The sequence below is a fragment of the Hydra vulgaris genome, chromosome 09, assembly GCF_038396675.1.
Source record: "Hydra vulgaris chromosome 09, alternate assembly HydraT2T_AEP".
In the NCBI taxonomy this organism is placed as follows: domain Eukaryota; kingdom Metazoa; phylum Cnidaria; class Hydrozoa; order Anthoathecata; family Hydridae; genus Hydra; species Hydra vulgaris.
In genome coordinates this window covers 39,661,247-39,685,816 of record NC_088928.1, presented here as the reverse complement: position 1 = coordinate 39,685,816, position 24,570 = coordinate 39,661,247, and the positions used below count along the sequence as shown (strand labels likewise).

The window sequence follows — 24,570 nt, the reverse complement described above, 5'->3', positions numbered from 1 at the left end:
TGAGGCCATTTCTATGTGTAACCTGCCCATCATCATTAATAATTTATCTTTACCATATAGTTCCGGGTAGTGCCACTGAACTTGTTTACCTAACCCAGGGAAAAAAGTTCTACAGAATATCTATAAACTTTTGAAACATATGGTCTATAGAAATTCTATAGAATTTTATAAAATTTTAATAGAATGTCTATTAATTTCTATAGAAATTACTATAAAACTTTATTTTCTATAAAATAAAAAATAGAAAAAAAAGTTCTATTGGAATTCCTATTATAAATTTTGATCTTGTACCATGGCTAGGAATTGGTAGTTCTTCTGTCGTGTTTAATGTTTTTCTTCGTTTAGATGCTCTCTGGTAGTGATAGTTATCAAAATTTGTATAACATTTTGTGTGATATACCGCATTGTTGTTGCAAAGCTGTTGCAGCAAATCTTCGCATTGCAGTCTGGAAGCTAAATCAGCTGACAAACTACCTGTATAAAATAAATCTCAATTTTCAGCAAAATATTACTCACTAGTTTCTTTGAATAATATAAAAAAGATATGGGGCATTAAAAAAAGGCTAAATTTTGCAAAAGAGTAACAAAACGAAAGTCTGGTTCAATACTTGGGAAAGTATGAAAACAAAACATGATTATTCCTAAGATCAACTAACCTATCCTCTCTCAAAAACAAATGTCAAAAAAGATGTATTACTAAAATAAATATGTTGCTATAAAATAAATATATTGCTATAAAATAAATATATTGATTTTTATAGATCTCACTTATTTTGAATAAATATAGTAAAATAACAGTAAAAAACATCTTAATGCAATGACATCGCAAATGGCTGAAGCGTTTATTTAAAGGTGAAAACGAAAAAAAGTGAAAAGGAAAGGCAGGGAAATTTTTTTTTTTTGAAAAAATAACAAATGATTATTATTTTTTTATTTTATTTTATTTTGTAGAAGTTTTTGTGTTTGAATTTTTATTTAGTAGTTTTTGCTTTCATTTTGTAGTTCATGCGATTGCCTTTTTGTTTGCGTAAAGTTTTTTATTATTTGCTAATTATTTTCATTTTTGTTTGTTTGTTATTGAGTATTTTCATATTTTTTTGACTTATTATTTATTATTTTTGGCCTTTTTTTTTTTAAATTAATTTAATTTACGCATGCTTTTATTTATTATTATTGCTGTTAATTTTTTTGTTTGTTTCTTTATTTTATTTAGGTGTCACTCCAATGAGTAGTTTTTAACTATATGAGTAACACCTAACCTAATTTTGTAAAATTATAAAAACTTGTAATTTTTCAATTTTTGGTTTAATAAATAATAATAATTCTAAAAGTAGCAAACTTTTTATAGATTTATTGTAGTCAATAAATGCTAGTAAATAGTTTAAAGTTTTAAAATTTTAAAAACAAACATATCAATCTCTTTGGTAAACTATAATTGCTACGGAAATACCAAAAAACCTAATGCATGAGGTTTATGCTCATGAAAATTACTTAATTTGAAAGATACATTTACTTATGAACAAAAAACAACTTAAAAAAAACATTTTTTGTTTACATACACTGTTAGCACTAACCTAAACAAATTATTAAATTCTGTTTGTTTTAAAACTTTTACAGTATGACCACGCGCATAATTTCTGTCTTTATTTCAAGCCGATTTTACACTATAAAATGAAGTTTTTTAAGTCCATTTCTAAAAAAAAAAAATCTCTATAACTCAAAACCTCAGACATATACAATTGGGGTCCTTTTCTAAATCAATTTGTATAGTTATTAACAACAGTTTCGCCAAGTTTCATGCTGGTATCCCATCTTGAATTATTTTGCTAAATATTTATGCTTAGAGCCCCCACTACATGAACATTGCCAAAATTTCAGATCAAAATAATTATTATTTCGGATTTTGTGGTACTTTTTGTAAAGCTTACCCAAACTTCAAAATCTGTCAGTAGCTAAAAATTGAATTTTTGGGGTCCTATATTTTTGCAATGAAAGGGTAATATATCTTAAAAACGTGGTTTCTTAGTAAACCGAAGGTGCAGATCACAAACAATTTATTACAAGTTTCATATTATGCCTACATTTTAGTCTATGGTTCGCCAAATATTGTCACAAACGCAACACTATAAATATTTTTTATTTATTTGTAGGGTCATATCTCTAAAACTAAAGGTTTTTGAATATTGCTATTTTGTCTAAAGGTTGTACATACATACTATCATAATGATATGGATTAAAAATTTGCTATTTTAAAAATTTCTCTGCTGAGTTATTCTGAAAGCAATATGGCGAAAAAAGTGAAAAACCCTAAAATAACGTGTGTTTGAACCCCTAAAACTTGATGTGGGCAAATTTTTGTTGTTTTTTTAATTGTATTATTGGAAAGACCTTATTTCAAAATTTTAGAAACAATAAAAACTGTCTTGGAGAGATCTTTCTTATGAACGAAAAAAACTTGGTCAATATGCAAATTTTTTGAATTTTACAATTTCGTCCTAAACATAAAGATTTATTATACTACATCAAAATCAAAGCTTATTGTGCCAAAAATCAAAGTATTTTAATGTTCAAAAAATATTTTTAACATTTGCTTGAGTTATTTCTAGGGATTTTTGGGTCTGGGTACCCGGACACGGTGAGTCTGTGGCTGAATACCCGGTCTAAGACTCGGCGAGTCTCGTGATTTGAATGCCTGGACTTATTTCGGACGCATCAGGGTGTTTTTTGAATCCCTGACCTCTCTAGTCATCTGTATGTGATGGATAATAGCATGCTTAGATAATGCTGTAGTTATATTATTGCTAGGGCAACCCACGGTAAAAAAAGTTCATAAAATTAACGGTTGGATCAAAACTGTCAATTACAAAATAGTTGGGTAAATCTAATCCAGAAAGAGGCAAAATATAAATTATAATATTTTCTAATGTATTTTAAAACAATTTTGTATCATTTAAGAAACTCTTCAAGGAATTAGAAGTGTGCACTTTAAGAAAATATTCATATGGAACATGAGTTGACAATACGCTAAAGCCTACACTCTTAAACAAAATCAGGAAATCGCAACTGAAATTCAGGGATAACTTACTGAATTAATTGCGTTTAGGCACAATTGATTTTCAGGCGTTATCGCCTGAAATTCAGGGAATTATATTTTTCTGAAAATCAGGGAAACCAAGCCTTCTGAAAATCAGGGATTTTTGTTGCACTGAAATTCAGGAAATGTATTACTGTATATTCAGGAAAAACTTTCTCCAACTCGGGTTTTTATACCGTTTTTTTAATATATATTATATTGTCGGCATTTTTATTGAGGATAAAAATAATTTTGAAAGAATTTCGCCATTGCTGAATAGACGTATCCCGCATTCCAATGACGTAATGATGTAATGACATCAGGCAATGATAAAACGTAAATATCGAAATAATTGTTGAAAAAATGAACTCTCAAGTAGAACATGTTCTGATAGATTTACAAAATTATTCAACTGAAATACCAATTGTTTTAGAAATAAATAGAAATAGAAATATTTTACATAACTTTAAATCTGCAGATGAAACTTTAGCATGGTGTAAAAGTTTAAAATACTTACACTATTCACTATTAAAGAAATAGAAAACTACAGAAAAAAAAAGAAGCTAAAAGCAAAAATATTGCAATAAAAAAAACATTTGAAAGTAGTAAAAGATTAAAATCTGAACGATATATATCATCCGATAGTATTTACACTTCATATAACCTAACGTGTATCATAGTAAAAGCAAAATGCAAAGCAAGCATGAAAAATGAAGTTCGTGATTTAAAAGTTTATATTAGCAGACTGACTAGCTCTGTTAGAAAAGCACATTGCTCGTGCTGGAAATAGTGGTTATTGTAATCACGTGATGGCTTTATTATTTGAACTTGCAGAATATTCTTTAATTTTACTTGAATATGTACCTGAAGAGATTGCTTGTACAAGTAAATCAAGGCAATAGGGCATTCCAGGTCATAAAACTAAAACAATTAAAAATCCTGTTATGTTTACAAATGTTCAAAAATTTGAATTTAAGCGTGGCATTAAGCCTACTTTATATGATCCAAGGCGAATAAAATGTAAAGAAGAAACTTTAAAAGGAAATATTAACAATCTAAAATCAAATGTTGCTTTTTTCAATAAAGATATTGGTATTGTTCATTGCGTACCTAACATTTTTAGTTTTACTAAAACATCATTTGGAAATTTTCCAATTGGTTCTCCTTTATCTTATCAACTCCAGATAAATGAGAGCTTTGAACTTATCACTAATATTGAAAAACTTAAAGCCATTTCTTTTAATGTGTCTAATACCCTACCTCCTTTACCTCTTGACTTTTATAATAAAAATCATTGCTATATACCTTACAATTGGAAGCTTAATGAGAAACAAAAGACTTTTTGTTATCAATAAAAGTATCTTCTGAACAAAGCAGAAAGTATGAAGCTGATACAGTTACACAAAATAATAATCAGCTGTGGTTTAATCTAAGAAAACATCGCTTAACTTCAAGTATTTCTCATAAAATTTATATACGCAAAAGACAATTTGAAACTCTTGCTCAACAGTTAATTAATAACTCACAAAAAGTTGACTTGCCTAAATTTATTCAAGAGTCTTTAGACCACGGGCTTGCTTATGAGCCGCATGCACGAGAGAAATATATTGATGTTTTAAAAAATAGATTAAATCGCAATGTTTCAGTTAGAACAACTGGAATTGTAATACAACCTAATTTATTTTGGTTATCTGTGAGTCCGGATGGTCTTGTATATGATGAAGAGGCTAAATATTATTATGGTTTAATTGAAATTAAATGTCCTAGAATGAAAAAGCACTTATCTATTTCCGAATGTTTGAATGACAATGATTTTTATATTGGACTAGACAATGGACACCCATATTTAAAAAAAGATCATTATACTGGTTATTATACACAAATACAAATGGCTATAGGGTTAAGTAATTCCCAGTTTTGTGACTTTGTTGGGTACACATTTAAAGGAATTGCTATTATAAGAACACCTTTTGACCATCAGTTCTTTTTTGAAGTAATTACAAAGTTAAATAATTTTTACATTAACTATTTTTTACCACATGTATTGGACAATAATGTAAATACCAAAGAAAGTATATAACCCTTTATATGTAAATAAATGTTTTTACTTTTGATTTTTAATAAGTGGTGGCAAAAAGTTACATAAAAGACAAGTTACTGTCCATAGTTGGTTAATTGAACCATGAAACACCAAAGGAATTTCATTACTTATTTAGCGAAATACTTTAATTCTACGAATAGCACGTTCTACATGAATTCTCAATGATGCAATGGTTTGACTTTCTGTAGCATCTTCTTTACTTAGCTGTAGTTGTCCATTTAAAAAAGATGATATATTTAATTTAATATTGATTAAGTTTAAATGGTCTGAAATGGTAAACTCACGATCAGCCATAACTGAATCATTTTTGTTCCAGAGTTCTTTTTTAAGGAAACCTGATCTTACAACAATTTCTTTGTCAGAAATAGCTCCATCATAAAGTTGACTTATAAAAGTTATTGCTCCTGAAGGAGAAATACCTAACAACCCTTTGTAAGTTACATGATGTTTATAACTAGAGAATAAAGAACTCTGGTGTCTCAGTGATGAAGTTTTCTGACAAAACAGTTCAGTACAATCAATAATGCATCTTGTTGATGGAAATGTCATCTTAAAGCTTTCTGGCATAAACTTATTAACTTGTTCGCGTGAAGGCCAAATAGGTACACTTCCCAAAGAAAAATATAGAAAGTTTGTCCATGTTATTAAATAACGAGATGTTGTTGATTTTGAAATTTTAAATAACCAAGATGTGTGCAAAATTGTAAATCCATTTTTTAGCCACACTAAAAACATAAATAACTGATTTTCTGTGTTTAATTTTGTTTTTGGACCAGTTTTTGCCTGATTACCTAACCTGTGCAAATTTTCAGATAATCCTGAGTTGTGGTTTTTAACATTTTTACCATTTTTTCCTGGATTTAAAAAGTTGTACAAATTAATATACTGTTCATGTTCAATGTCAGTATATTTTTGAAACAGTTTTGTCTGTTGACATATTTTCATAACTAAGGATATATTTACTTTTATATTGATTCAGTTGATTTTTTATTTTTTGATTTTTAGATTCTAAAATGCTTATTTGAGATTTCAACTCGTGTTTTTCTTTTTCCAGTAGATCAATTTTGTTTTGTAGTTCAACACAACATAAGCAAACTTTCTCAACCTCAAAATCAATTAGTAGTTCTCTATTGTTAGTTTTAAAATTGTCTTCATTTCTAGAAACGTTTTTAATATCAAAGTTTTCGATAAATTTTCTTTTTTTAGGCGAACATCGCTTTTGTACATCAACTTGTTTTTTAAATTCAAAAATAGATGGAAATGCTTCTTTTTTTAAAGATTTTCTACCAATATTGGATAAAAATTGAATGTCTTCATTTTTAAAATGAAGCTCGCATACTAGAGTCGTGTCCTTAATAACAAAATTATCATTACCACCTTTTCTTCTAAATTGAGAAATAATTTTTGCCCACTTATTTCGACGAGCAGTATTCTTGGGTATTTTAAAAAAATCCAATTCCTGACTTTTTTTTTTGAAAATCGTAAAATGAACTTTTGCATTGTCGAATACAGCAATAAGCTCCACTTCCTCCTCCTTTATTTAATGTACAACAGGCAAAATCACTCATGTTAATTTGAAATAATTAAAACTACAATATTCTAATGTTTACGCTTTATCATTGCCTGATGTCATTACATCATTACGTCATTGGAATGCGGGATACGTCTATTGAGTAAAGTATTTGCACACGCCTAATTTAACCTGCGATTCAAAAACTATATTATACTATGTTATTCGTGCACTTCACATTTATAATTGTTCGACTATTAATTACTTAAATTTATGATAGAATTCATTATGATTTCATTAATCATGTTATTTAGTTCTTACTTGTAGGTAGAGATAATTACAATAATTAAAGTTAAAAGAAATTTATTAATATAATTACCAACATTACAATGCATTTAGCACTATTTATATTGTACACTTGTGTGAATAAATACATGTCGAAAAAAATAAAAAATAAAAAATCCCGTGCACATTCTGAGACAGGAACATTGTCCAAGATCCCATACAAATGCACCTGCAAAAACTGCCAAACATGGCTTACACTTTGGTCATACTAAATCTGACCGATGTAGTGTAGCTTGAAACATTTGTCAACAGCAGAGACCATACAGCGCGACTCAATAACTTCGTTTTCTATAACGACAAACGATTGGCTAATGTTGCCAGTTATACCCAGTGCAATAATTATTGGTTGCTTATTTCCCTCACATTTAATTTTCTCAAGAATTTCATCCATTGAAGTTCCATTCTAAAAAAAGGTAATATAAATATTAGGGTGGTTCATTTTAACATGTTAAATTTTTTTTTGTTTAAATTAATGAGGCATGTTGCCTTATTTCTTCCTTTTGGTCTAAAAAATCAACTGTGCAAAGTTTCAGGTTGAAAAAAAATATATTTAGGGGTTGCTAAAGCATATCAAAGTCTAGAATATTTTGTGGTTTTGCAAAAAAAGTTTTCAAAACTAGAGTTTTTGTGCAGACTGTGTATTTTTTATTGTGTTTAACCATTGTGTTTCATTATCAATGTAGAAATATTGTAGAAATTTCTTATTCATTCAGTAGATGTCAGCATTATACTTAATATACTTCTAGAATAATTATTACATACAATTTTAAACACCCTTTTTTGGTAATACTATAATTATTAATTACTAAATTAACTTTTTGAATTAACATTTCACTCATTTTAATAGAACTTGCTTGCATAATTTATTGTAGGTTAAATAATTTAAAATAAACAATGGCTAAAGCTGCAATAAATATACCAACAAGAAAAGCAACAGAAATATATTTGATTGGGCAAACATTGGAAAACTTTAATGAGTGGTTCCTTCCAACAGAAAAAGATGTTTTAAAGCGTAGTTTCTTCTTTGGAACCAACAGTCAAGAGAATCACAAAAAGGTCGTCGACGAAGTGCTGTTCTTGTGGACAAAGGCACATATTCCAGTTATGGAGACCCATGCAATCATTGCAAACTGCCAAAAAAAAAGAGCGAATAGAGAAAGAGAAGAAAAAAATGGAAGCTTAAAGGTGCAACTTGTTGACTCGACACTATCCTTTTCAGACTCAGAGTCATCAGAACATGGCTCTCCTTAAAGACGTAATCAAGATCAAAGCAATCAACTCTTTCCAAGAAATTGAAAATGACTCCAGAGTTGGTTTCTGCATTGGACCGTATTAACATTTCAGACTGGCGCACTGTTCACATTTTGAATGGGACAACAGCAACAGATCAATCTCCAGTAGCTCAGTTCGACGTGCTAGTATATATAGCAGGGCTATCACAGCAGGCACCGTGAGGGATTCATTCATCAATGAAGTTCAACAGAAGGATACCTTTTTAGTATTACAATGGGATGGCAAGTTGCTCTCAGACTGTACAGGAAATGGAGATGGCTTAAAGGTGGATCGTTTCAGGAAGGGTGCAGAAAGCTTGAGAAACTGAAAATTGTAGATGATGGGACAGAGAGGGGAGCTGCAATGATTTCCACTTTCAATGATTCTTTGACAAGGGATGAAAAGCATCCCTTGTCAAAGAATCATTGAAAGTGGAAATCAAAAGAATCAAAAGCAAAACCCTTGTCAAAGAATCAAAAGCAAAACAAGCACTACTACTAGTTATGGAGCACCATGTCGTCTCCACCCCCTCAAATGACTTTTCTGACATTAACGAACAATGTGAATGATTGTGTTCTAGTTTTGTCACGTTTTTTGCATATTTTGATTTTCAATAACTTTTCAGTGATTTTTAAATTTAAATTTGTCTTAAATTCATTTATTTGTTCCTGCAATTCGCATTATTTTGATAATATGATTCATTTAATCTATAGTTATATTGTAATTTTTCACTGCTGAGCCAGAAAATAAAAATAAATGAAAATTACATAGTATTTACACTGTGGCATCAACTATGAAACTTTTATAGCATTGAGCAACCTCTAAATACAGTCCGAACTATGTAATATTTTGCACAGTAGCTTTTTTAAACAAAATGAACATAACAAACAACATGCCTCTGTAATATATGAAACTTGACTTTTTTCGACCACCCTAATAAATATATAGTTTATGCATTTTTACATTTTGAACAAATTTAACATAAAATATTGATAAAATAAGATAAACGTAGCTAGTGCTTACTGGATGAAGCTGAATTTAATTTAATGTATTAAATTAAATGTTGAAGCTTTTAGTAGAAACGCTGCTAATCTTGCAACAGCCCGATTAGCAATTGATTTTATGTTAAGAAAATTAAAAGAATCTAATGGTACTTTAAGTAGAGAGCTATTAATGACAATAAAAACTAGAATATATAGCCATTAAATTCAAGATTTAGAAGAGCTATTTTAATCTCTTGAAAATGGTACTACGCCAAGGAAAAGAAAAAAACTTACAACAGATTTATTGAAGAGATTATCTTATTATCTATAAAATACTGCGGATAAATGCATGTTATTTGCAATTTAAAATACTAGAGAAGTTGAGGCAACTGACTATGGGCACCAACCAAAAAGGGGCGCTTATTTTTTTGTTATATATGTATTTTTTTAAATTTTATTACGAAATTTTCGGCGACGATTATTCATATGCCTAAGAGCACCATCAATCCAACACGTCACAAAGGCGGTCCTGGTTATAGATGTAAAATCTAGTTAAACAATACAGCTTTTACAACACAGTTTCTGCCACAAAAAACTAAAAACAAATATTTTTATGTTAATATATTGTTTCTTATCTACAAAAAAAAAAATTTGTGATAGAAAAAATTCAGTTTTACGAAACTATAATCAACTTGATTCCAAATTACATATTTAAAATAGTTTGAAATTTGGAATTAATGTCTGAAACAAAAATTGACGGTAAATTGTAATATCGACCTGTTGCAGAACTGATTGGATTTGGAATGACTGCAATAACATGCTGCTCAGGAACCCAACAATGGTCCTTGGTGCTAGGCCAGTAAAATGACTGAGCCATACCATGAGAATGCATAAAATCAATGAAAACATCTTCCTGTTCTTCTGAAATTTCACAAACATGTCCAATCCACCAATGTGCATGGTAAATACATGCAACAAAATTTCCAGGACTAAGATCAGACAGTGAAACTAATTTGGTTGAGTTGTTGTTGTAACTCTCGTTAACGTTTGCAATAAAAGATGTATTTTCATTTGAAATACGACTGACACAAACGTGATTTTCATTTACAGGTACAAATTTGTGATTATCGCGAGTACCTGCAACTGTGTTTCCAGTACTAAATCGTTTCTCTTGATTGTCTTTAATATTGTCTACTTCATCACTATCAACATAAATAAATAAATTCCTGTGATACTTTCCTTGCAAAAATCATATAAATTTAAGGGTGTTAAAATTTGATTATTATATGGCCGTTGAAGACTGGCACGTGCTGCTAAACGCTTCACAGTTCCTCCAATTCCATCACAGGGAGATTTTCCATGACTAGTTGCAAAGAAATTCCATTCTGCTCTAATACCATAGTCAGTATAATGGTGAAATAAATTCATAAAATTTTTGAAGTTTTCGTACTGTGCAGCTGAACCATCACTGAAATAATGAATAAGTTCAAAAGATAAAAATGTTTTAAGTTCAGTTAATAATTTACTAAGAAATACATGAACAGAAATAGTATCGTGATGGATGCAATTACTGATAACACAATAACATTTATTTTTAAGTATGTCATTAAGTTTGTAGTAAACAACAAAAGGGTGCAAAGTTGTTTGGCTGTTTTCCCAGTAAAACCCTTGAACAGCATCTTGCAAAACAAATGAATAGTTTTCAGAAAAATCAATCAAAATGATCAACTCATTTGATTTCAGTTCATTTTTCAATAATCGCAAATAGTTGTTTTGGTTTTTGGCAATAAAATGATGCTTAGATAAAATAGATACTTTTAAAATTAAATCATCTATGAAGTCGTTTACTGGTAATTGCAAAGATTCTAAAGTTTTACAATCTACTTTTATCCATTGCTTGAATGTTATAGTTTCATCAGATTCAATGTCTTTAAATTGCTCTTCAAGATAAGCCTTTAACATTTCATTCCCTGGACATTTATCGCAACAATGAAGCATACAATCTTTAGATTCAATATCACAAACTATTTTTTCAATTAGACATTTATAGTCTACCGTAACTGGGCTACTTGCAAGCATTAATTTTATATTCTGGTGAATAGTACATACGCAAATACGATGGGTACCTGATGATTTAACAGTTATACTCCATTTTGGACGTAACTCACAGAATTTAGAAAATCTTTTTCTTCTTCAGCTCCATTTTTTTTTATACTCCAAAAAAAGTTCCTTTAAATTAACTAACATTTAAAAATTAACTAATTTTTTTTGCATATGCACTTTTTTTGCTCCAATGCGTACAGATACAAAATCCTTTTTCCCTGGACATGTTCTGCTAAAAGCTTCGTGTTCATAAAATTTTAAAATTTTTTTTTAACATGTTCTGGCAATTTCTTTGCTGCATTTCTTTCTAAAAGTGCTGAGATTCCACTTTTGCTTTTAACTTTTTTGCTGCTTTAACCATTCTGTCTGATACTTTAAACTCACTATATATTTTTATTCTTGACCAACTGTTTGGTATAAGAGTTAAAACTTGAACTTTTTCACGGGGATTACTGATTGTAGATATTTTATCTTTCAATTCTAATATCAAATCTGACCAGTCAATGCAATTCTCACACTCTACACTTGCACTGCTTAGTGGTAGGACACTATTATCTGGTGATAAACCACTAACAACAGCAATTTTTTCTGCAACTGTTATTTGCACTTTCGAAATTTTGCTTTTTACAAAACTAGCATGATCTCTCTTACTAACACGTTTTCTTAAAGGTGAAATTCCAAGCTCAGAAAGGCTAGTATTAATAGTGTCAGTTGAACAAATATATCATCTATGTCATCAATATCGTCAATTTTTTCACTTGAAGAGCTTGTGGTTGAATAAGCTTTGCGGCAATTTGGACACAATTTTTGACCTGGACAAATAACTTTATTTGTTAAATTCGAAAGACAGTCTGCAGTCTCTTGGTCAATACATCTCAAGCTCTTAACTGAGCAACGAATGGCCATGCCAAAAGAGTTTAAACAATGGCGCTGTGAATGCGTGTATTTAACCAACAGCAGTGATTTGTGGTGGAAACAAATTAAAGTAATGTTTTTTTAATTATAAAATTTAATTTATAATTAAAAAAAATGTTAAAAGTAATGTTTTTTTAATTATAAAATTTAGAAATTATAAATTCGCCTCACAATCAAACTCTGTTCCTCGTTCGAAAGTTCTGAGCAAAAGTCAATGAAACCCTTTTTTCGAGAATAAGTACTTAAATGACATAAACTTCCATCAAATTTTCCAATACAACAAGTTGTTAAGTTTTGTTCAACAGACATGTCAGGATAAATTTAAAATAACTCTTATTATAACATCTATTCTAATTTTCGTCTTCGAATATTAGATGTTTGTGATAAACTTGAATATTTGAAATTAATTTAGAGAGATTTGTCTGTAGAATAAAAATATACTTACTTACTAAAATTACCTCTACATGGCAATAGTTAATATACGGACCTTAATATCGTTTTTAAAATATCAAAGACTTTGTAGACCTAACTTAACTTAAAAAAACTAGATTTTTTTCGTTCATAAGAAAGATCTCTCAAAAAAAAAAAGTTTTTATTGTTTCTGAAATTTTGAAATAAGATCTTTCCAATAATACAATAAAAAAAACAAAAAAAATTTGCTCACATCAAGTTTTAGGGGTTCAAACACGTTATTTTAGGGCTTTTCACTTTTTTCGCCATATTGCTTTCTGAATAACTCAGCAGAGAAATTTTTAAAATAGCAAATTTTTAATCCATATCATTATGATAGTATGTAGAACCTTTAGACAAAATAGCAATATTCAAAAACCTTTAGTTTTAGAGATATGACCCTACAAATAAATAAAAATATTTATTTGCGTTTGTGACGATATTTGGCAAACCATAGACTAAAATGTAGGCATAATATGAAACTTGTAATAAATTATATGTAATCTGCACCTTCGGTTTACTAAGAAACCACGTTTTTAAGATATATTACCCTTTCATTGCAAAAATATAGGACCCCAAATATACGAATTTTAGCTACTGACTGAAGTTGAAGTTTTGGTAAGCTTTACAAAAAGTACCACAAAATCCGAAATAATAATTATTTTGATCTGATATTTTGGCAATGTTCATGAAACATGTTTAACAACATATGACAAAATTTTATCAAAATCTGAGATGGTAGTGCGGGGAATATTTCGGAAATTGGACCGTTTGGCGTGGAATGACCCATATATATATATATATATATATATATATATATATATATATATATATATATATATATATATATATATATATATATATATATATATATATATATATATATATATATATATATATATATATATATATCTATATATGAAGACCTCAGTGGAAAAACCGGCGTTGTCTTATTTAAAAAGTATTAAGAAAGTATTTATTGATCATTAATAAAAGTCTTTATTTAAAGCAAATGAAACTAAGCAATTTAAAAAAATTTATATTATAATTATTTTATTCAAAATTTATTCAAAAACAAAACATTTTGTAATTTTTTATACAAAAATTTTTTTTTCTTTGCTTTAAATAAAGATATTTATTAATGATCAACAAATACTTTCTTAATACTTTTTAAATGTGACAACGCCGGTTTTTCCACTGAGGTCTTCATATATCTATATCTATATCTATATATATATATATATATATATATATATATATATATATATATATATATATATATATATATATATATATATATATATATATATATATATATATATATATATATATATATATATATATATATATATATACATATATATATATCTTGGTCTTGGTATTTGGCCTCTATATGGCAATTAGCCGGAGAAGTTTAAACCACATTACCAAAATTTTTAAAATATTTTTCAAATAATAAAATATTTTCAAAATATTTACTTACGCAACATTAAAAAACAATATTTTAGTATTTTTTAAATAAGATAAAAAAAAGTTTAGGCTCATGTAATTTTTTGTTCGCAAATACAATTATTAATTAATTTAAAGTTAAAGTATGTTAAACAGTAAACTTTTCTACATAATTACGCTCAATAACGGAAAAAACTCTCGCGATATTAATTAAGTCGCAAATAACAGAATAGTTATTATTTCTTAATATAAAGCACTCAAAATTCCCACGTGCATTTTTATCACGTTTAAGACTAAACTTCAAATATAAGCTACTTATTTAAAATGTTTTCTGGCTACGGTTTGCAAAAATCTTACAGAAAATATTCTGTCATGCGATATAACGAAAATTCAAATGGTGGTGTTAAAACGCTGTTATATGAAAGTTTGAGTAGCAGTCCCTGTATGCTGTCAATTAATAATGTAGATAATGAAAGACTATCTCAACGAGAAAACGATCAAGAATGGATTGCGTTTCTTAAAAGAAAAAGAGAAATTAAGTACCGAAGCACAATTCTGAGGCATGGCATACAAATTAAAGATATAAAGGAAGAAAAGAACAGAATAAATGCTTTAAACGATTATCTTGTTCCTGCTGAAAAGTACATTTTAAACCAAAACATCTCTTGTGATTTTTCTGTTTACGAAGAGCTGAAATGTGAAAAAAGCGATTTATATGAATATACGAACGAAATATATGAAAATCCCAATAAGTTAGTTAAGCACAATGAAATTCAACACTTTCCAATTAATAACCAGTTTATAATAGAGCATTATTGTAAAAATGAAGAACCTTTTGTTCACGAAAGTTCGCCGTTAGAAAATCATGTAAATTTATAACCAATAAAAAACCAAGCTAAAATTTATATACATTTATTTAACAAAGATTTACAAGTAAGAATAAAAAATATTATATTGCTGTATTAGATTCAAAGTCAATTATTGTTTGATCTTTTGCACGTTCATCGAGAGTTATTTTATCACTTAAGTCTTCTTTATAGTAGTTTCTATATTTATTAAAATCTACTCCTTTACAGCATGTAATTTGAATCGCATTACTGTCATAGTAGGAACTCTAAAATGAGTAAAAAATTTCCGGTAATATTTGAAATCTCTTCCAGTAATATTTGTAGAACATATGAAATAAACTAAATAATTCGTCGTGTAAGAAACGGGTCGAAAATTTTTTAAAATTTAAAAAATATGAGAATAAAATTAAAAACACTTCTGGGTTTACTAACGTCATTGTAACACCTTAGTCTATATAAAATATATAAAAAATAAAATAGTTAAAGTACCTTTGTGCATTCTTTACAACGACATTCTTTGTTATTTATTAATGACCATTTTCCGCAACTACACGAGCAACCGGCTACAACTTGATCAATTGGACATGAAGCTACAGAGCTTGTCTCAACTATTTGTATACATTGCAAAGAAAAAAATTTATCTCGCCCTGGAGGACCATTTGGACCCATTAGTCCTAAAGTTAAGCAATAGATCTAAGTATTTTAAAGTATTAGTTTATTTAAGTAGGAATTAACTTTAAATATTTTTTTGTAATTTAAAAATTAATTTTTAGTACAAATATTTTTAAGAATGTTAGAAATAAGAACAAATATTAACCGCACAATAACATATAAAACATTGACCATACCTTCAGGTCCAGGTAATCCAGGATAACCTGGAGCTCCTGGAGATCCACTGTAACCCTTAATTCCTTTATCACCATTTTCTCCTTGAAAACCATTTTTTCCTGGAGAACCATTGTTTCCTCTTCTTCCTTTATGGCCTTTTAATCCAATAGATCCCTTTTCACCTTCAAACCCTTGGACTCCTCGAGCACCTTTTTCTCCTTGATTCCCTATATTACCAGAAGAACCTTTTGGTCCAGAAGGTCCTTTTAATCCTTGTTCCCCAATATCTCCTTGTAAACCGGTTGGTCCTTTCAGTCCTTTATTTCCAGATTTACCTTGTAAACCATTATCTCCAGGCTTACCTTGTTTTCCATGTGTACCAGTTTGACCATCTTTACCAGTATCCCCTATGCAAAAATTAAAAAAAAACAATACCGTTAATTATTTTGCGTTATGTAATTGCTCGATCGTAGCGTTATATAGTATAAAAGTGTTATATTGCTCAATCGTTGTTACCTCTTTTTCCTTTTTCACCTTTAGCTCCTTTTTCTCCACTAGGTCCTTGATCACCAATACCACCTTGTGCGCCTTGATCACCAGTTGCACCTTGTGGTCCTGTTTCTCCTTTTATACCGGGATTTCCGACTTCTCCTTTTGGCCCAGGCAGACCTAAGAAAAAGTTTTAATTTAAACTCTTGCTTTCAATACGTTAGTTTCAAAAGTTGTTTTTTGACCATAATTTCTACCTTGAGGCCCCTGTTTTCCTTTTAGTCCCTTTGGGCCTTCTGGTCCTGGTAAACCTTGTTGTCCAGCATTTCCCATTTCACCTTTAACACCTTGATTACCTTTTAATCCCCTTGGAAAAAAATTGTAATACATTAATAGCTTCATATCACATAAGCATAAATATATACATATATATAAACATACTCATAAACCACAATGATTTTTGATTTATTCAACTGTTTTACTATTATTTTATTCATATAAAAATTTACTCTGATCCTTGTTGACCAGGTTTTCCACAAGCTCCTTTTTCTCCTAAAGGACCATTTTTTCCTTGCATCCCTTTAGTTCCATTTATTCCTACATCACCTTTCAAACCAGCTGGTCCTGAAATTCCTTGGTACCCGTCTTTTCCATTATTTCCAGGTTTTCCATCTTTCCCGTTAGATCCAGGTAAACCAGGAGTACCTTTAATACCTGGTTCTCCTTTTTCTCCATCCGCACCTTGATCACCTTCTTTTCCTTGTTCACCCAAAAAACCTTTTTTTCCTAGTTTAAATACTTAGCTCATATATATAAATGAATAATTACGATGGATGTAGAAATTAGTACATAACGAAGGTTACCTTTAGCTCCAAAGTTACCGGCTTTTCCGTCTTCACCTGGTTTACCAATGATACCATCGTCTCCCATTAGACCTAACAAATTTATTTAATAAAATGTCAAGTCATTAAATCATAAATTAATAAACTGACTTTTAACTTGATGACGCCCATTTAAACATATTATAAACTTTACGTTGACCTCACAAAAGCAAAAAATTAAATTAGAAATATATCAAACAAAAAAAAAATGTTATGAAAGTCGTGATCAAAGAATATTTCCATTGATATGATAAATTAAAAAATAAAGTACATAATTAACCTTTGAGCCCACGATTACCAGGATTACCATCTTGTCCTTTTTCTCCTTGAGGTCCATCTACACCCATTGGTCCAAGTGGTCCAACATTTCCCTTATAAAATTTAATTTATAAAATGGCATTTAAAAAAAGTTTTTTTTAATTACTGGTTGGGAAAATTTTAATGTTAATTTTATTACCGGTATTCCATGCTTTCCAGGTGGACCAGTTTGTCCTTGTTTACCAGTTATGCCACGTTCACCTTTTTTACCACAAAGACCTTTTTCTCCAAAAATGCCAGGAACTCCATCAGTTCCAGGTAATCCTGCTATTCCATCAACACCTTTAATGCCATCTGACCCTCTTGGACCCGATAGTCCATTGCTGCCTGATACACCTTTTATACCAGGTCTTCCTGGTATTCCAGCAATGCCTTGTTCTCCTTTTTTTCCATCAAGACCTTTTTTGCCAATTTTACCATCTACTCCAGGCGCTCCTGTGTTTCCTTTTTTCCCCTTTGGTCCGTTTAATCCAGGATATCCCATATCCCCTTTGTTACCTGTAGGTCCATATGTTCCTGGGGGACCCATTGGCCCTCGTTTTCCTGGTAATCCATCTTCACCATTTGAACCTGGTAACCCACGAACTGGTGGAGTCGTTTTTGAAATTCCTTTAGCTCCTATTTCCCCTTTTAAACCAGGTGGTCCTTGTAAACCAGGTTTTCCTTGAATTCCGTCGGTGCCCTTATCGCCCTTTTTACCTTTCATCCCCGAATTTCCTTGCAAACCCGGTTTACCAGGATAACCTGGATGTCCATTATAACCCATTGGACCCGATTCTCCAATTTCACCTTCAACTAATTAAAAAATAAGGAAAGCTTTTTATTTACAACAAGTTAATAAATTAAAAAGTTTATAAAAAACGATATTAAATAATTATATTAGTTGAAATATTTCAAAATAATTATATTATTCGATTATTTCTAACAAGAAACGTCATGTTTCAATAAACTTACCGTATTCATTTTTGTAACCGCCGTAGTAATTTGCATCTAAAAAAATTTTATTTTAAATTACACAAAAATTTATAAGAAATTTAGAAGTATTCTAATATTTACCTTAATAAGCATATTAACCAAATAATTAAGCGAAAACAGATATAGTTAAACAAAGAATAAAATCACAACAAAACAGTAACTTATTTTTTTTTAAAGAAAATCTTTTCTATTTGCTATTCAAAATAACATTTTGATTAATTTCAAGCATCTAACAAGAAAAAAGCTAAAGTATTAAACTGAAAACTATTTTAAATTATTGAAAATATCAAAAAAATTATGTATATATTTGTTATTATTATTACTATTATTTTTATAAATATTTTACAATAGAATTAGTTAGCATCTATGAACTGGAAAACTAACGAAGCCCTGTTCTAGTAGACTTTATTTTAGTGGAGCGACAAAAACTATGTATTTGTATATATAATTTTTGTATATATAATTATGTACATATTGTATATAGTATAAGTATATATAATTTTTATATATATAAGTTTTCATATATATTTGTTAAAAATATGTAAAGGTAATTTTTTGTATAGGAATGATGAAACTGATAATAGTTAAAACATAACAATAATAATATAAATGTAAATAAATAATAGAATTATTAATTACAATGTTGCTCGAACAGTCCTACAATTTTTACAATCACATAGTTATAATAATTATAATAAAAATAATTTGATTCCAATTTTTAGAACCCTTTGCTTTCTTTGAAAATTTGTTACTTTTTAAATCTTATCGGTCGACTCACTTTACCAAAATCTTATCGGTCGACTCGCTTTACCAAATTCTTATTCTATATGATTAAGTTAGATATTACTTATTATTTATTAACATAAAATCTTGCTTATACATTGCTATACCTTGAAATATTAAGTTTTATACATTGCAACACGTTATACCTTACTATAGCTTACTTTATACATGTCATACCTTGTTTCATACCAGGAAAAATTAAAAGCAAACCTGTGGAACACAAAGCCAACACGTGTATAAGCAAAGTCAAAAACATTCTTTTTATTTCTGCAAAAAATAAAACTCCAATCAGTTCTCTAGTTAAAATATACAACTAATCTGAAAATATTTGGCAACAATGAGATTTTATACTAATTTTTAAAGACCAATTATCAAATCTTATGGGTTATAAATACAATATATTAGATTAAAATCAACTTTGGGTCATTAATAAATTAATTATAACCTCAGTAATAGCACATTTGACTTAATTTTCTTTTTCAAGTAACTTCGAAAAGCCACAACCAATGTCATTACTAAGCAACCCTAACTAGATGAACATTGATGTTGGTTTATTTGTCAAATAAAGTGTTCTTTTTCTTAGCCAAAAATATCATTATATAAAATCTAATTATATAAAAATAAACTATGGAAAACTAAATTTAAAGTTAGAAGATTGTTTTAACCTTTATTAACCGCTATTTAACATATCTGGTTTAAATATTCATGTCATCAAACGTTTTTATCGTTATCTTTAAGAAATCCTAAGTTAAATTTCAAATGACATGTTGTTCAAATTATTTAATTTGGAACTTGTAAAAATTTTTACCATCTGTTTAATATTTCAAAATATTTGAAAATTAAAGTTGCTCAAATTTTGTTTAAAAATCACAAATGATTTAACAACAAAATATTCTGGTTTTGAACATTGAAATTTTTTTTTTAACAAAACCTTATTGTTTCTTTTTAAATTTATCATTATTTATAAACTATATAATTATATATAAATATTTAGGAGAGTATAAATAATTAGGAGAGTTGAAACTCCCTTATTTAATTTTTTTTGTTGTTGCACAATGCTGCTTTTGTTACAATAGGTATATTTTAAAAAATGGTAACGCTGTCATAGTAACTGCAATACTACTATAAAATGTTAGCCGCAGTAATTAATTCTAATGAGCAAAGATTAATTTATGTACAAAATTAAATTTTAATGACATAAAAATGAATTCCACAAGATAATTGCTTGTTTATGTGGTTATGTATTTTTTCTATAAAAAACAACACCTTAGCTCTTTTTACCATATCATCGTTATTAAAAGTCAACAGCAAGGATATTGTCATGGCTTCAAACATTTTGATATTGTTTTTATCAATTATTAGCGTCGGTAAGAAACATTTATTCAACTTTTACTGTTCTGTACACTAAATATATTATTAATTAGGTCGTGATATTTAACACAGTATATAATAGTTGCGTATAAAAAGCAATTATCAAACTTAGTTTATATGTTTATTATATAATAATAAAACATTAATTATATTATAAACATATAAGTTATATATGTTTGTAACATAGCTAAATATGCATATTTTTATCAAAACAGTTATAAAAATAAAACTTATCAGAAGCGTGGTTAGGAGAGGGTAGGGGAAATGGGGCGAAAGAAAGAGTGTGTTGAAAGAGGGTCGTTTGACGGACTTTAAATAATCGGTTTGTTTCAAGTTTTTATTATTGAGTTTTATTTAAGCTTTGTTTTTTTCCGTTCTAATTGTATCGATACTACACTTTAGTGCACTATATGTATACATATGTTTCGATCAAGTATAACAAAGAGTAATGCTACGTGTTTTAAAAGAATTTTATTGATTTTCTATCTTAACAACAAAAAAAGCCGTGGTTCGATTTTCTGAACTTTTTTGTTATATATATAGAACATTTATTTTTATATAAAACTGATTTTTTTTTAATATATAAAAAAGGTTTTTATATAAAAAGAGAACCTGGATGTAAAATTTTTTTTTTTCTCCAAGTTGACGAACATGATCAAAATTTTTTAAAGCCTATACTTCTTGGGGTACCACTATACAATATTTAGATAATATTTAAAATCTATCGAATTATAAAAATTTAGCTTAGCATAGTTAAAATAGGAACTTATATAAACTCAAATAAATACTCATCTTTTACAATAAGGTTTTAACCACTGTAGTTTGCATTTTTTTATGGGTAGCACTAGAAGGTTGAGGGAGGGGAAGCGGAAAAAGAAAAGTATGGTTCTTTAACATGAAACCCCATCGCCTCAAATTTTAAGCAATAAATGTGCCTAATTAGTACAATAGTTATAAGTTAATTAAATACTATACGAAATTATGTTGTTCCTTTATATTAAGTATTTCTATTAAAGTAAAACTTCAACGTACTTTAAATGATTTAATCTTTATGAATGTATAATTGTATATATTTGAAGTTTTAGGGTTTTAATTATTTAAATTTTTTTTATTTTTAGAGTCATATTTGACGCCTTATTCACCACATGAATTTCGATGCTCAGGTATTTAATTAAACTAATAGAGATTTGATTTTGAGTTTGTTACAAACTCAATTTTAAAATTTAAAATAAATTTTTTTAGGGCCACAAGGACCGCCTGGAAAAATGGGCCTGCCTGGCAATCGTGGTCATCCTGGAAAAATAGGGCTACCTGGATTTGCTGGATCACCAGGCGAAACGGGAGAAAGAGGAGTTACTGGTGAAAAAGGGAACTTAGGTCTTACTGGTCCTACAGGAGCGCAAGGTGATATTGGGCCGCCTGGAGATGTATGTCTTACCAACGCAGGTGAAAAAGGATATCCAGGGCAACCAGGAAAACAGGGTGCACCTGGTCCAATAGGATTACCGGGAGAAAAAGGTCCGACAGGTAAACGTGGTATTAAAGGCGATGCTGGTGAACCAGGATCAAAAGGAATTAACGGTGACAAAGGTGATAAAGGAACCACTGGCGTTGATGGTCGAAAAGGTCAAAAAGGTGAGTACGGGATACCTGGAGAAAAAGGAAAAATGGGAAATCCTGGAATTGAAGGAGATTCTGGGAAACAAGGTAATCCAGGAAAACGTGGTTTAAATGGAAATCCTGGAAAGCCTGGCGATGATGGCACTCCAGGGTTAGATGGTAAAAAAGGTATTGATGGTCAAAAAGGAAAACAAGGAGAAAAAGGTATAAAAGGAGAGCCTGGTGCTAAAGGAGAATGCGGGTTAGCGGGTAAGAAAGGATTGAAAGGTGAAAAAGGTGTTATTGGAAAAAAAGGAGAACAGGGATCAATTGGTGCGCCTGGATTTAGAGGATCTCCAGGGATGAGTGGTGTAAAAGGAGAAAAAGGCGACATTGGCAAACCTGGGGTGGAAGGACCGCAAGGAAAAGATGGTGTGAATGGTGAAAATGGTTCTGATGGTGATCAAGGAAATTTTGGTATAGATGGAAATCCAGGTAAACTCGGCAATGATGGCATTAGAGGAGAACCAGGCTTTGTAGGTAATCAAGGAAATAATGGTGCTAATGGAAAAGATGGAGAAAACGGGGCACCTGGTCAACAAGGTCAAAAAGGAGAAATGGGTCCAAAAGGTTTAAAGGGAGAAAGTGGTTACATAGGAGCACCAGGAGAGAAAGGAAACGTTGGAATTTCAGGCGAAAAAGGAGATAGAGGCTCTCCAGGACCTAATGGGGTTCAAGGAGAAAAAGGAAGTGCTGGTGAAAAAGGTTCAAGTGGAGTAAAAGGCTTACCTGGTTTACAAGGCAAAAAAGGAAAAGATGGAGCACAAGGAATTAAAGGTTATAGAGGTGCAAAAGGTGAAAAAGCAGAGCAATCCAGTCCTGGCATTAAAGGTGATACTGGAATCCCAGGAAATTTAGGACCACCAGGAGAAATTGGGCCGATGGGCTATCTTGGAAACAAGGGTGAAAAAGGTTCAGATGGAGACGCAGGTTATTTAAAAATCTTTTTTTTAATTATAGTTTACTTATATATATAACTATATGTATATGTACTTTTAGGTGATATTGGCTATCCAGGAGCTTATGGAGCACAAGGAAGTTCAGGATTAACTGGTAAAAAAGGTAGAACAGGAATAAAAGGAAACCAAGGTATGTCTTGAATGTGTGTATGTTGTATGTATGAATATATATATATATATATATATATATACATATATATAATTAGTGGGAGAGAACTTTTACTTGAATAAATGTTCTTAATATTATCTAGGAGAGAAAGGAAACAAAGGAGTATCTGGTCATCCTGGCCTTAAAGGATTAATTGGAGCTCCAGGATCACAAGGACTACCGGGGGATGAAGGCTTACAAGGTTCTATAGGTGAAAAAGGAGACGTGGGCCTGCCAGGAGCAACTGGAGCAACTGGTGCCCCTGGGGAATCCGTAACTATTTAAATTTATTTATTGTTTATAAGCTCAATCAGGTTTATCCATTAACCAGTAAACATGTTTTAGTAGAGATTACTTTATAGATAATATACGACCAATTAAAAAAGTGGAGTTTTTTTAGGGAGATAAAGGTGAAAAAGGTTTTAGGGGAGAGAACGGAAAAGATGGCGAAAACGGACTACAAGGCACGAAAGGGGAAAAAGGAGATGACGGCGCTCAGGGGTTTCATGGAAAGAAAGGGCCAAAAGGAAAAGAAGGTTTAGATCTATTTTTTTCGGTAATATTTTTTTTGTTATTATACTTTTTCTTTAACAATATTTTATTTTATTAAGGACCACCAGGACTGCAAGGCTTAACGGGAAAGACAAGCGTTTTAACATGCAGCTTTCGAGAAAATAAAGTGCAATCGGTCATTAAGTGTAAGCCCGATGAATTTGCTACTTGCTGTACGTGTGATTCGTCAAGCTCTGGTTCTAAGATTAAATATGGCAATGTATGCGTATGCCTCGGATCAGTTATTGGCGACTATAGTTTTGGAAACTATGCCGGTGCTATTTGTTGTAACTTAACAAACAATTTAATGAAAAAACCATATGAAGAAACAAACAAGCGATATGAATCAATGGATAGTTTTTAAATATTTCGTATTAAAAGTTGCAAATAATCTTTCATTTAGTAAATCTTTATATTAGACTTTTATTTGAAATTTGTAAATATGTAAATTCTTAAAGCTTTTAATCAAGGTTAAAAAACATAAAAAACAACAACAACAAATAACATTAACTCGCAGAATATAAATATACTCTGCATTTTTAAAATTTCTTTTTTTTT

At 29.7% G+C, this 24,570-nt stretch overlaps 4 protein-coding genes across 4 annotated transcripts; 1 reads left to right on the top strand and 3 right to left on the bottom strand.

Annotated features, from left to right (window-relative positions):
• Positions 1 to 5,285: 5,285 nt before the first annotated feature.
• LOC136085464 (uncharacterized) lies at positions 5,286 to 7,889 on the bottom strand. The gene is made up of 4 exons (XM_065806774.1): positions 7,836 to 7,889; positions 7,310 to 7,432; positions 6,138 to 6,708; positions 5,286 to 6,028 (listed from the first exon to the last, which is right to left on the bottom strand). The coding sequence occupies exons 1-4, from the start codon at positions 7,887 to 7,889 to the stop codon at positions 5,286 to 5,288; spliced, it is 1,491 nt and encodes a 496-aa protein (XP_065662846.1).
• Positions 7,890 to 15,150: 7,261 nt separating this feature from the next.
• LOC100206255 (collagen alpha-1(XXIII) chain) lies at positions 15,151 to 16,768 on the bottom strand. The gene is made up of 5 exons (XM_065806773.1): positions 16,624 to 16,768; positions 16,394 to 16,546; positions 15,898 to 16,284; positions 15,539 to 15,723; positions 15,151 to 15,315 (listed from the first exon to the last, which is right to left on the bottom strand). Exons 1-5 carry the CDS (start codon positions 16,766 to 16,768, stop codon positions 15,151 to 15,153), a joined length of 1,035 nt encoding a protein of 344 aa, XP_065662845.1.
• Positions 16,769 to 16,871: 103 nt separating this feature from the next.
• Positions 16,872 to 19,579, bottom strand: LOC136085463 (collagen alpha-2(IX) chain-like). The gene is made up of 6 exons (XM_065806772.1): positions 19,501 to 19,579; positions 18,520 to 18,555; positions 17,705 to 18,360; positions 17,528 to 17,618; positions 17,230 to 17,301; positions 16,872 to 17,152 (listed from the first exon to the last, which is right to left on the bottom strand). Exons 1-6 carry the CDS (start codon positions 19,577 to 19,579, stop codon positions 16,872 to 16,874), a joined length of 1,215 nt encoding a protein of 404 aa, XP_065662844.1.
• A 966-nt stretch (positions 19,580 to 20,545) lies between these two features.
• Positions 20,546 to 24,460, top strand: LOC100209786 (collagen alpha-1(XXVII) chain). Its single transcript, XM_065805675.1, has 7 exons — positions 20,546 to 20,690; positions 21,813 to 21,857; positions 21,937 to 23,283; positions 23,353 to 23,442; positions 23,564 to 23,733; positions 23,861 to 23,996; positions 24,072 to 24,460. The coding sequence occupies exons 1-7, from the start codon at positions 20,555 to 20,557 to the stop codon at positions 24,374 to 24,376; spliced, it is 2,229 nt and encodes a 742-aa protein (XP_065661747.1). The 5' UTR covers positions 20,546 to 20,554; the 3' UTR covers positions 24,377 to 24,460.
• Positions 24,461 to 24,570: the final 110 nt, after the last annotated feature.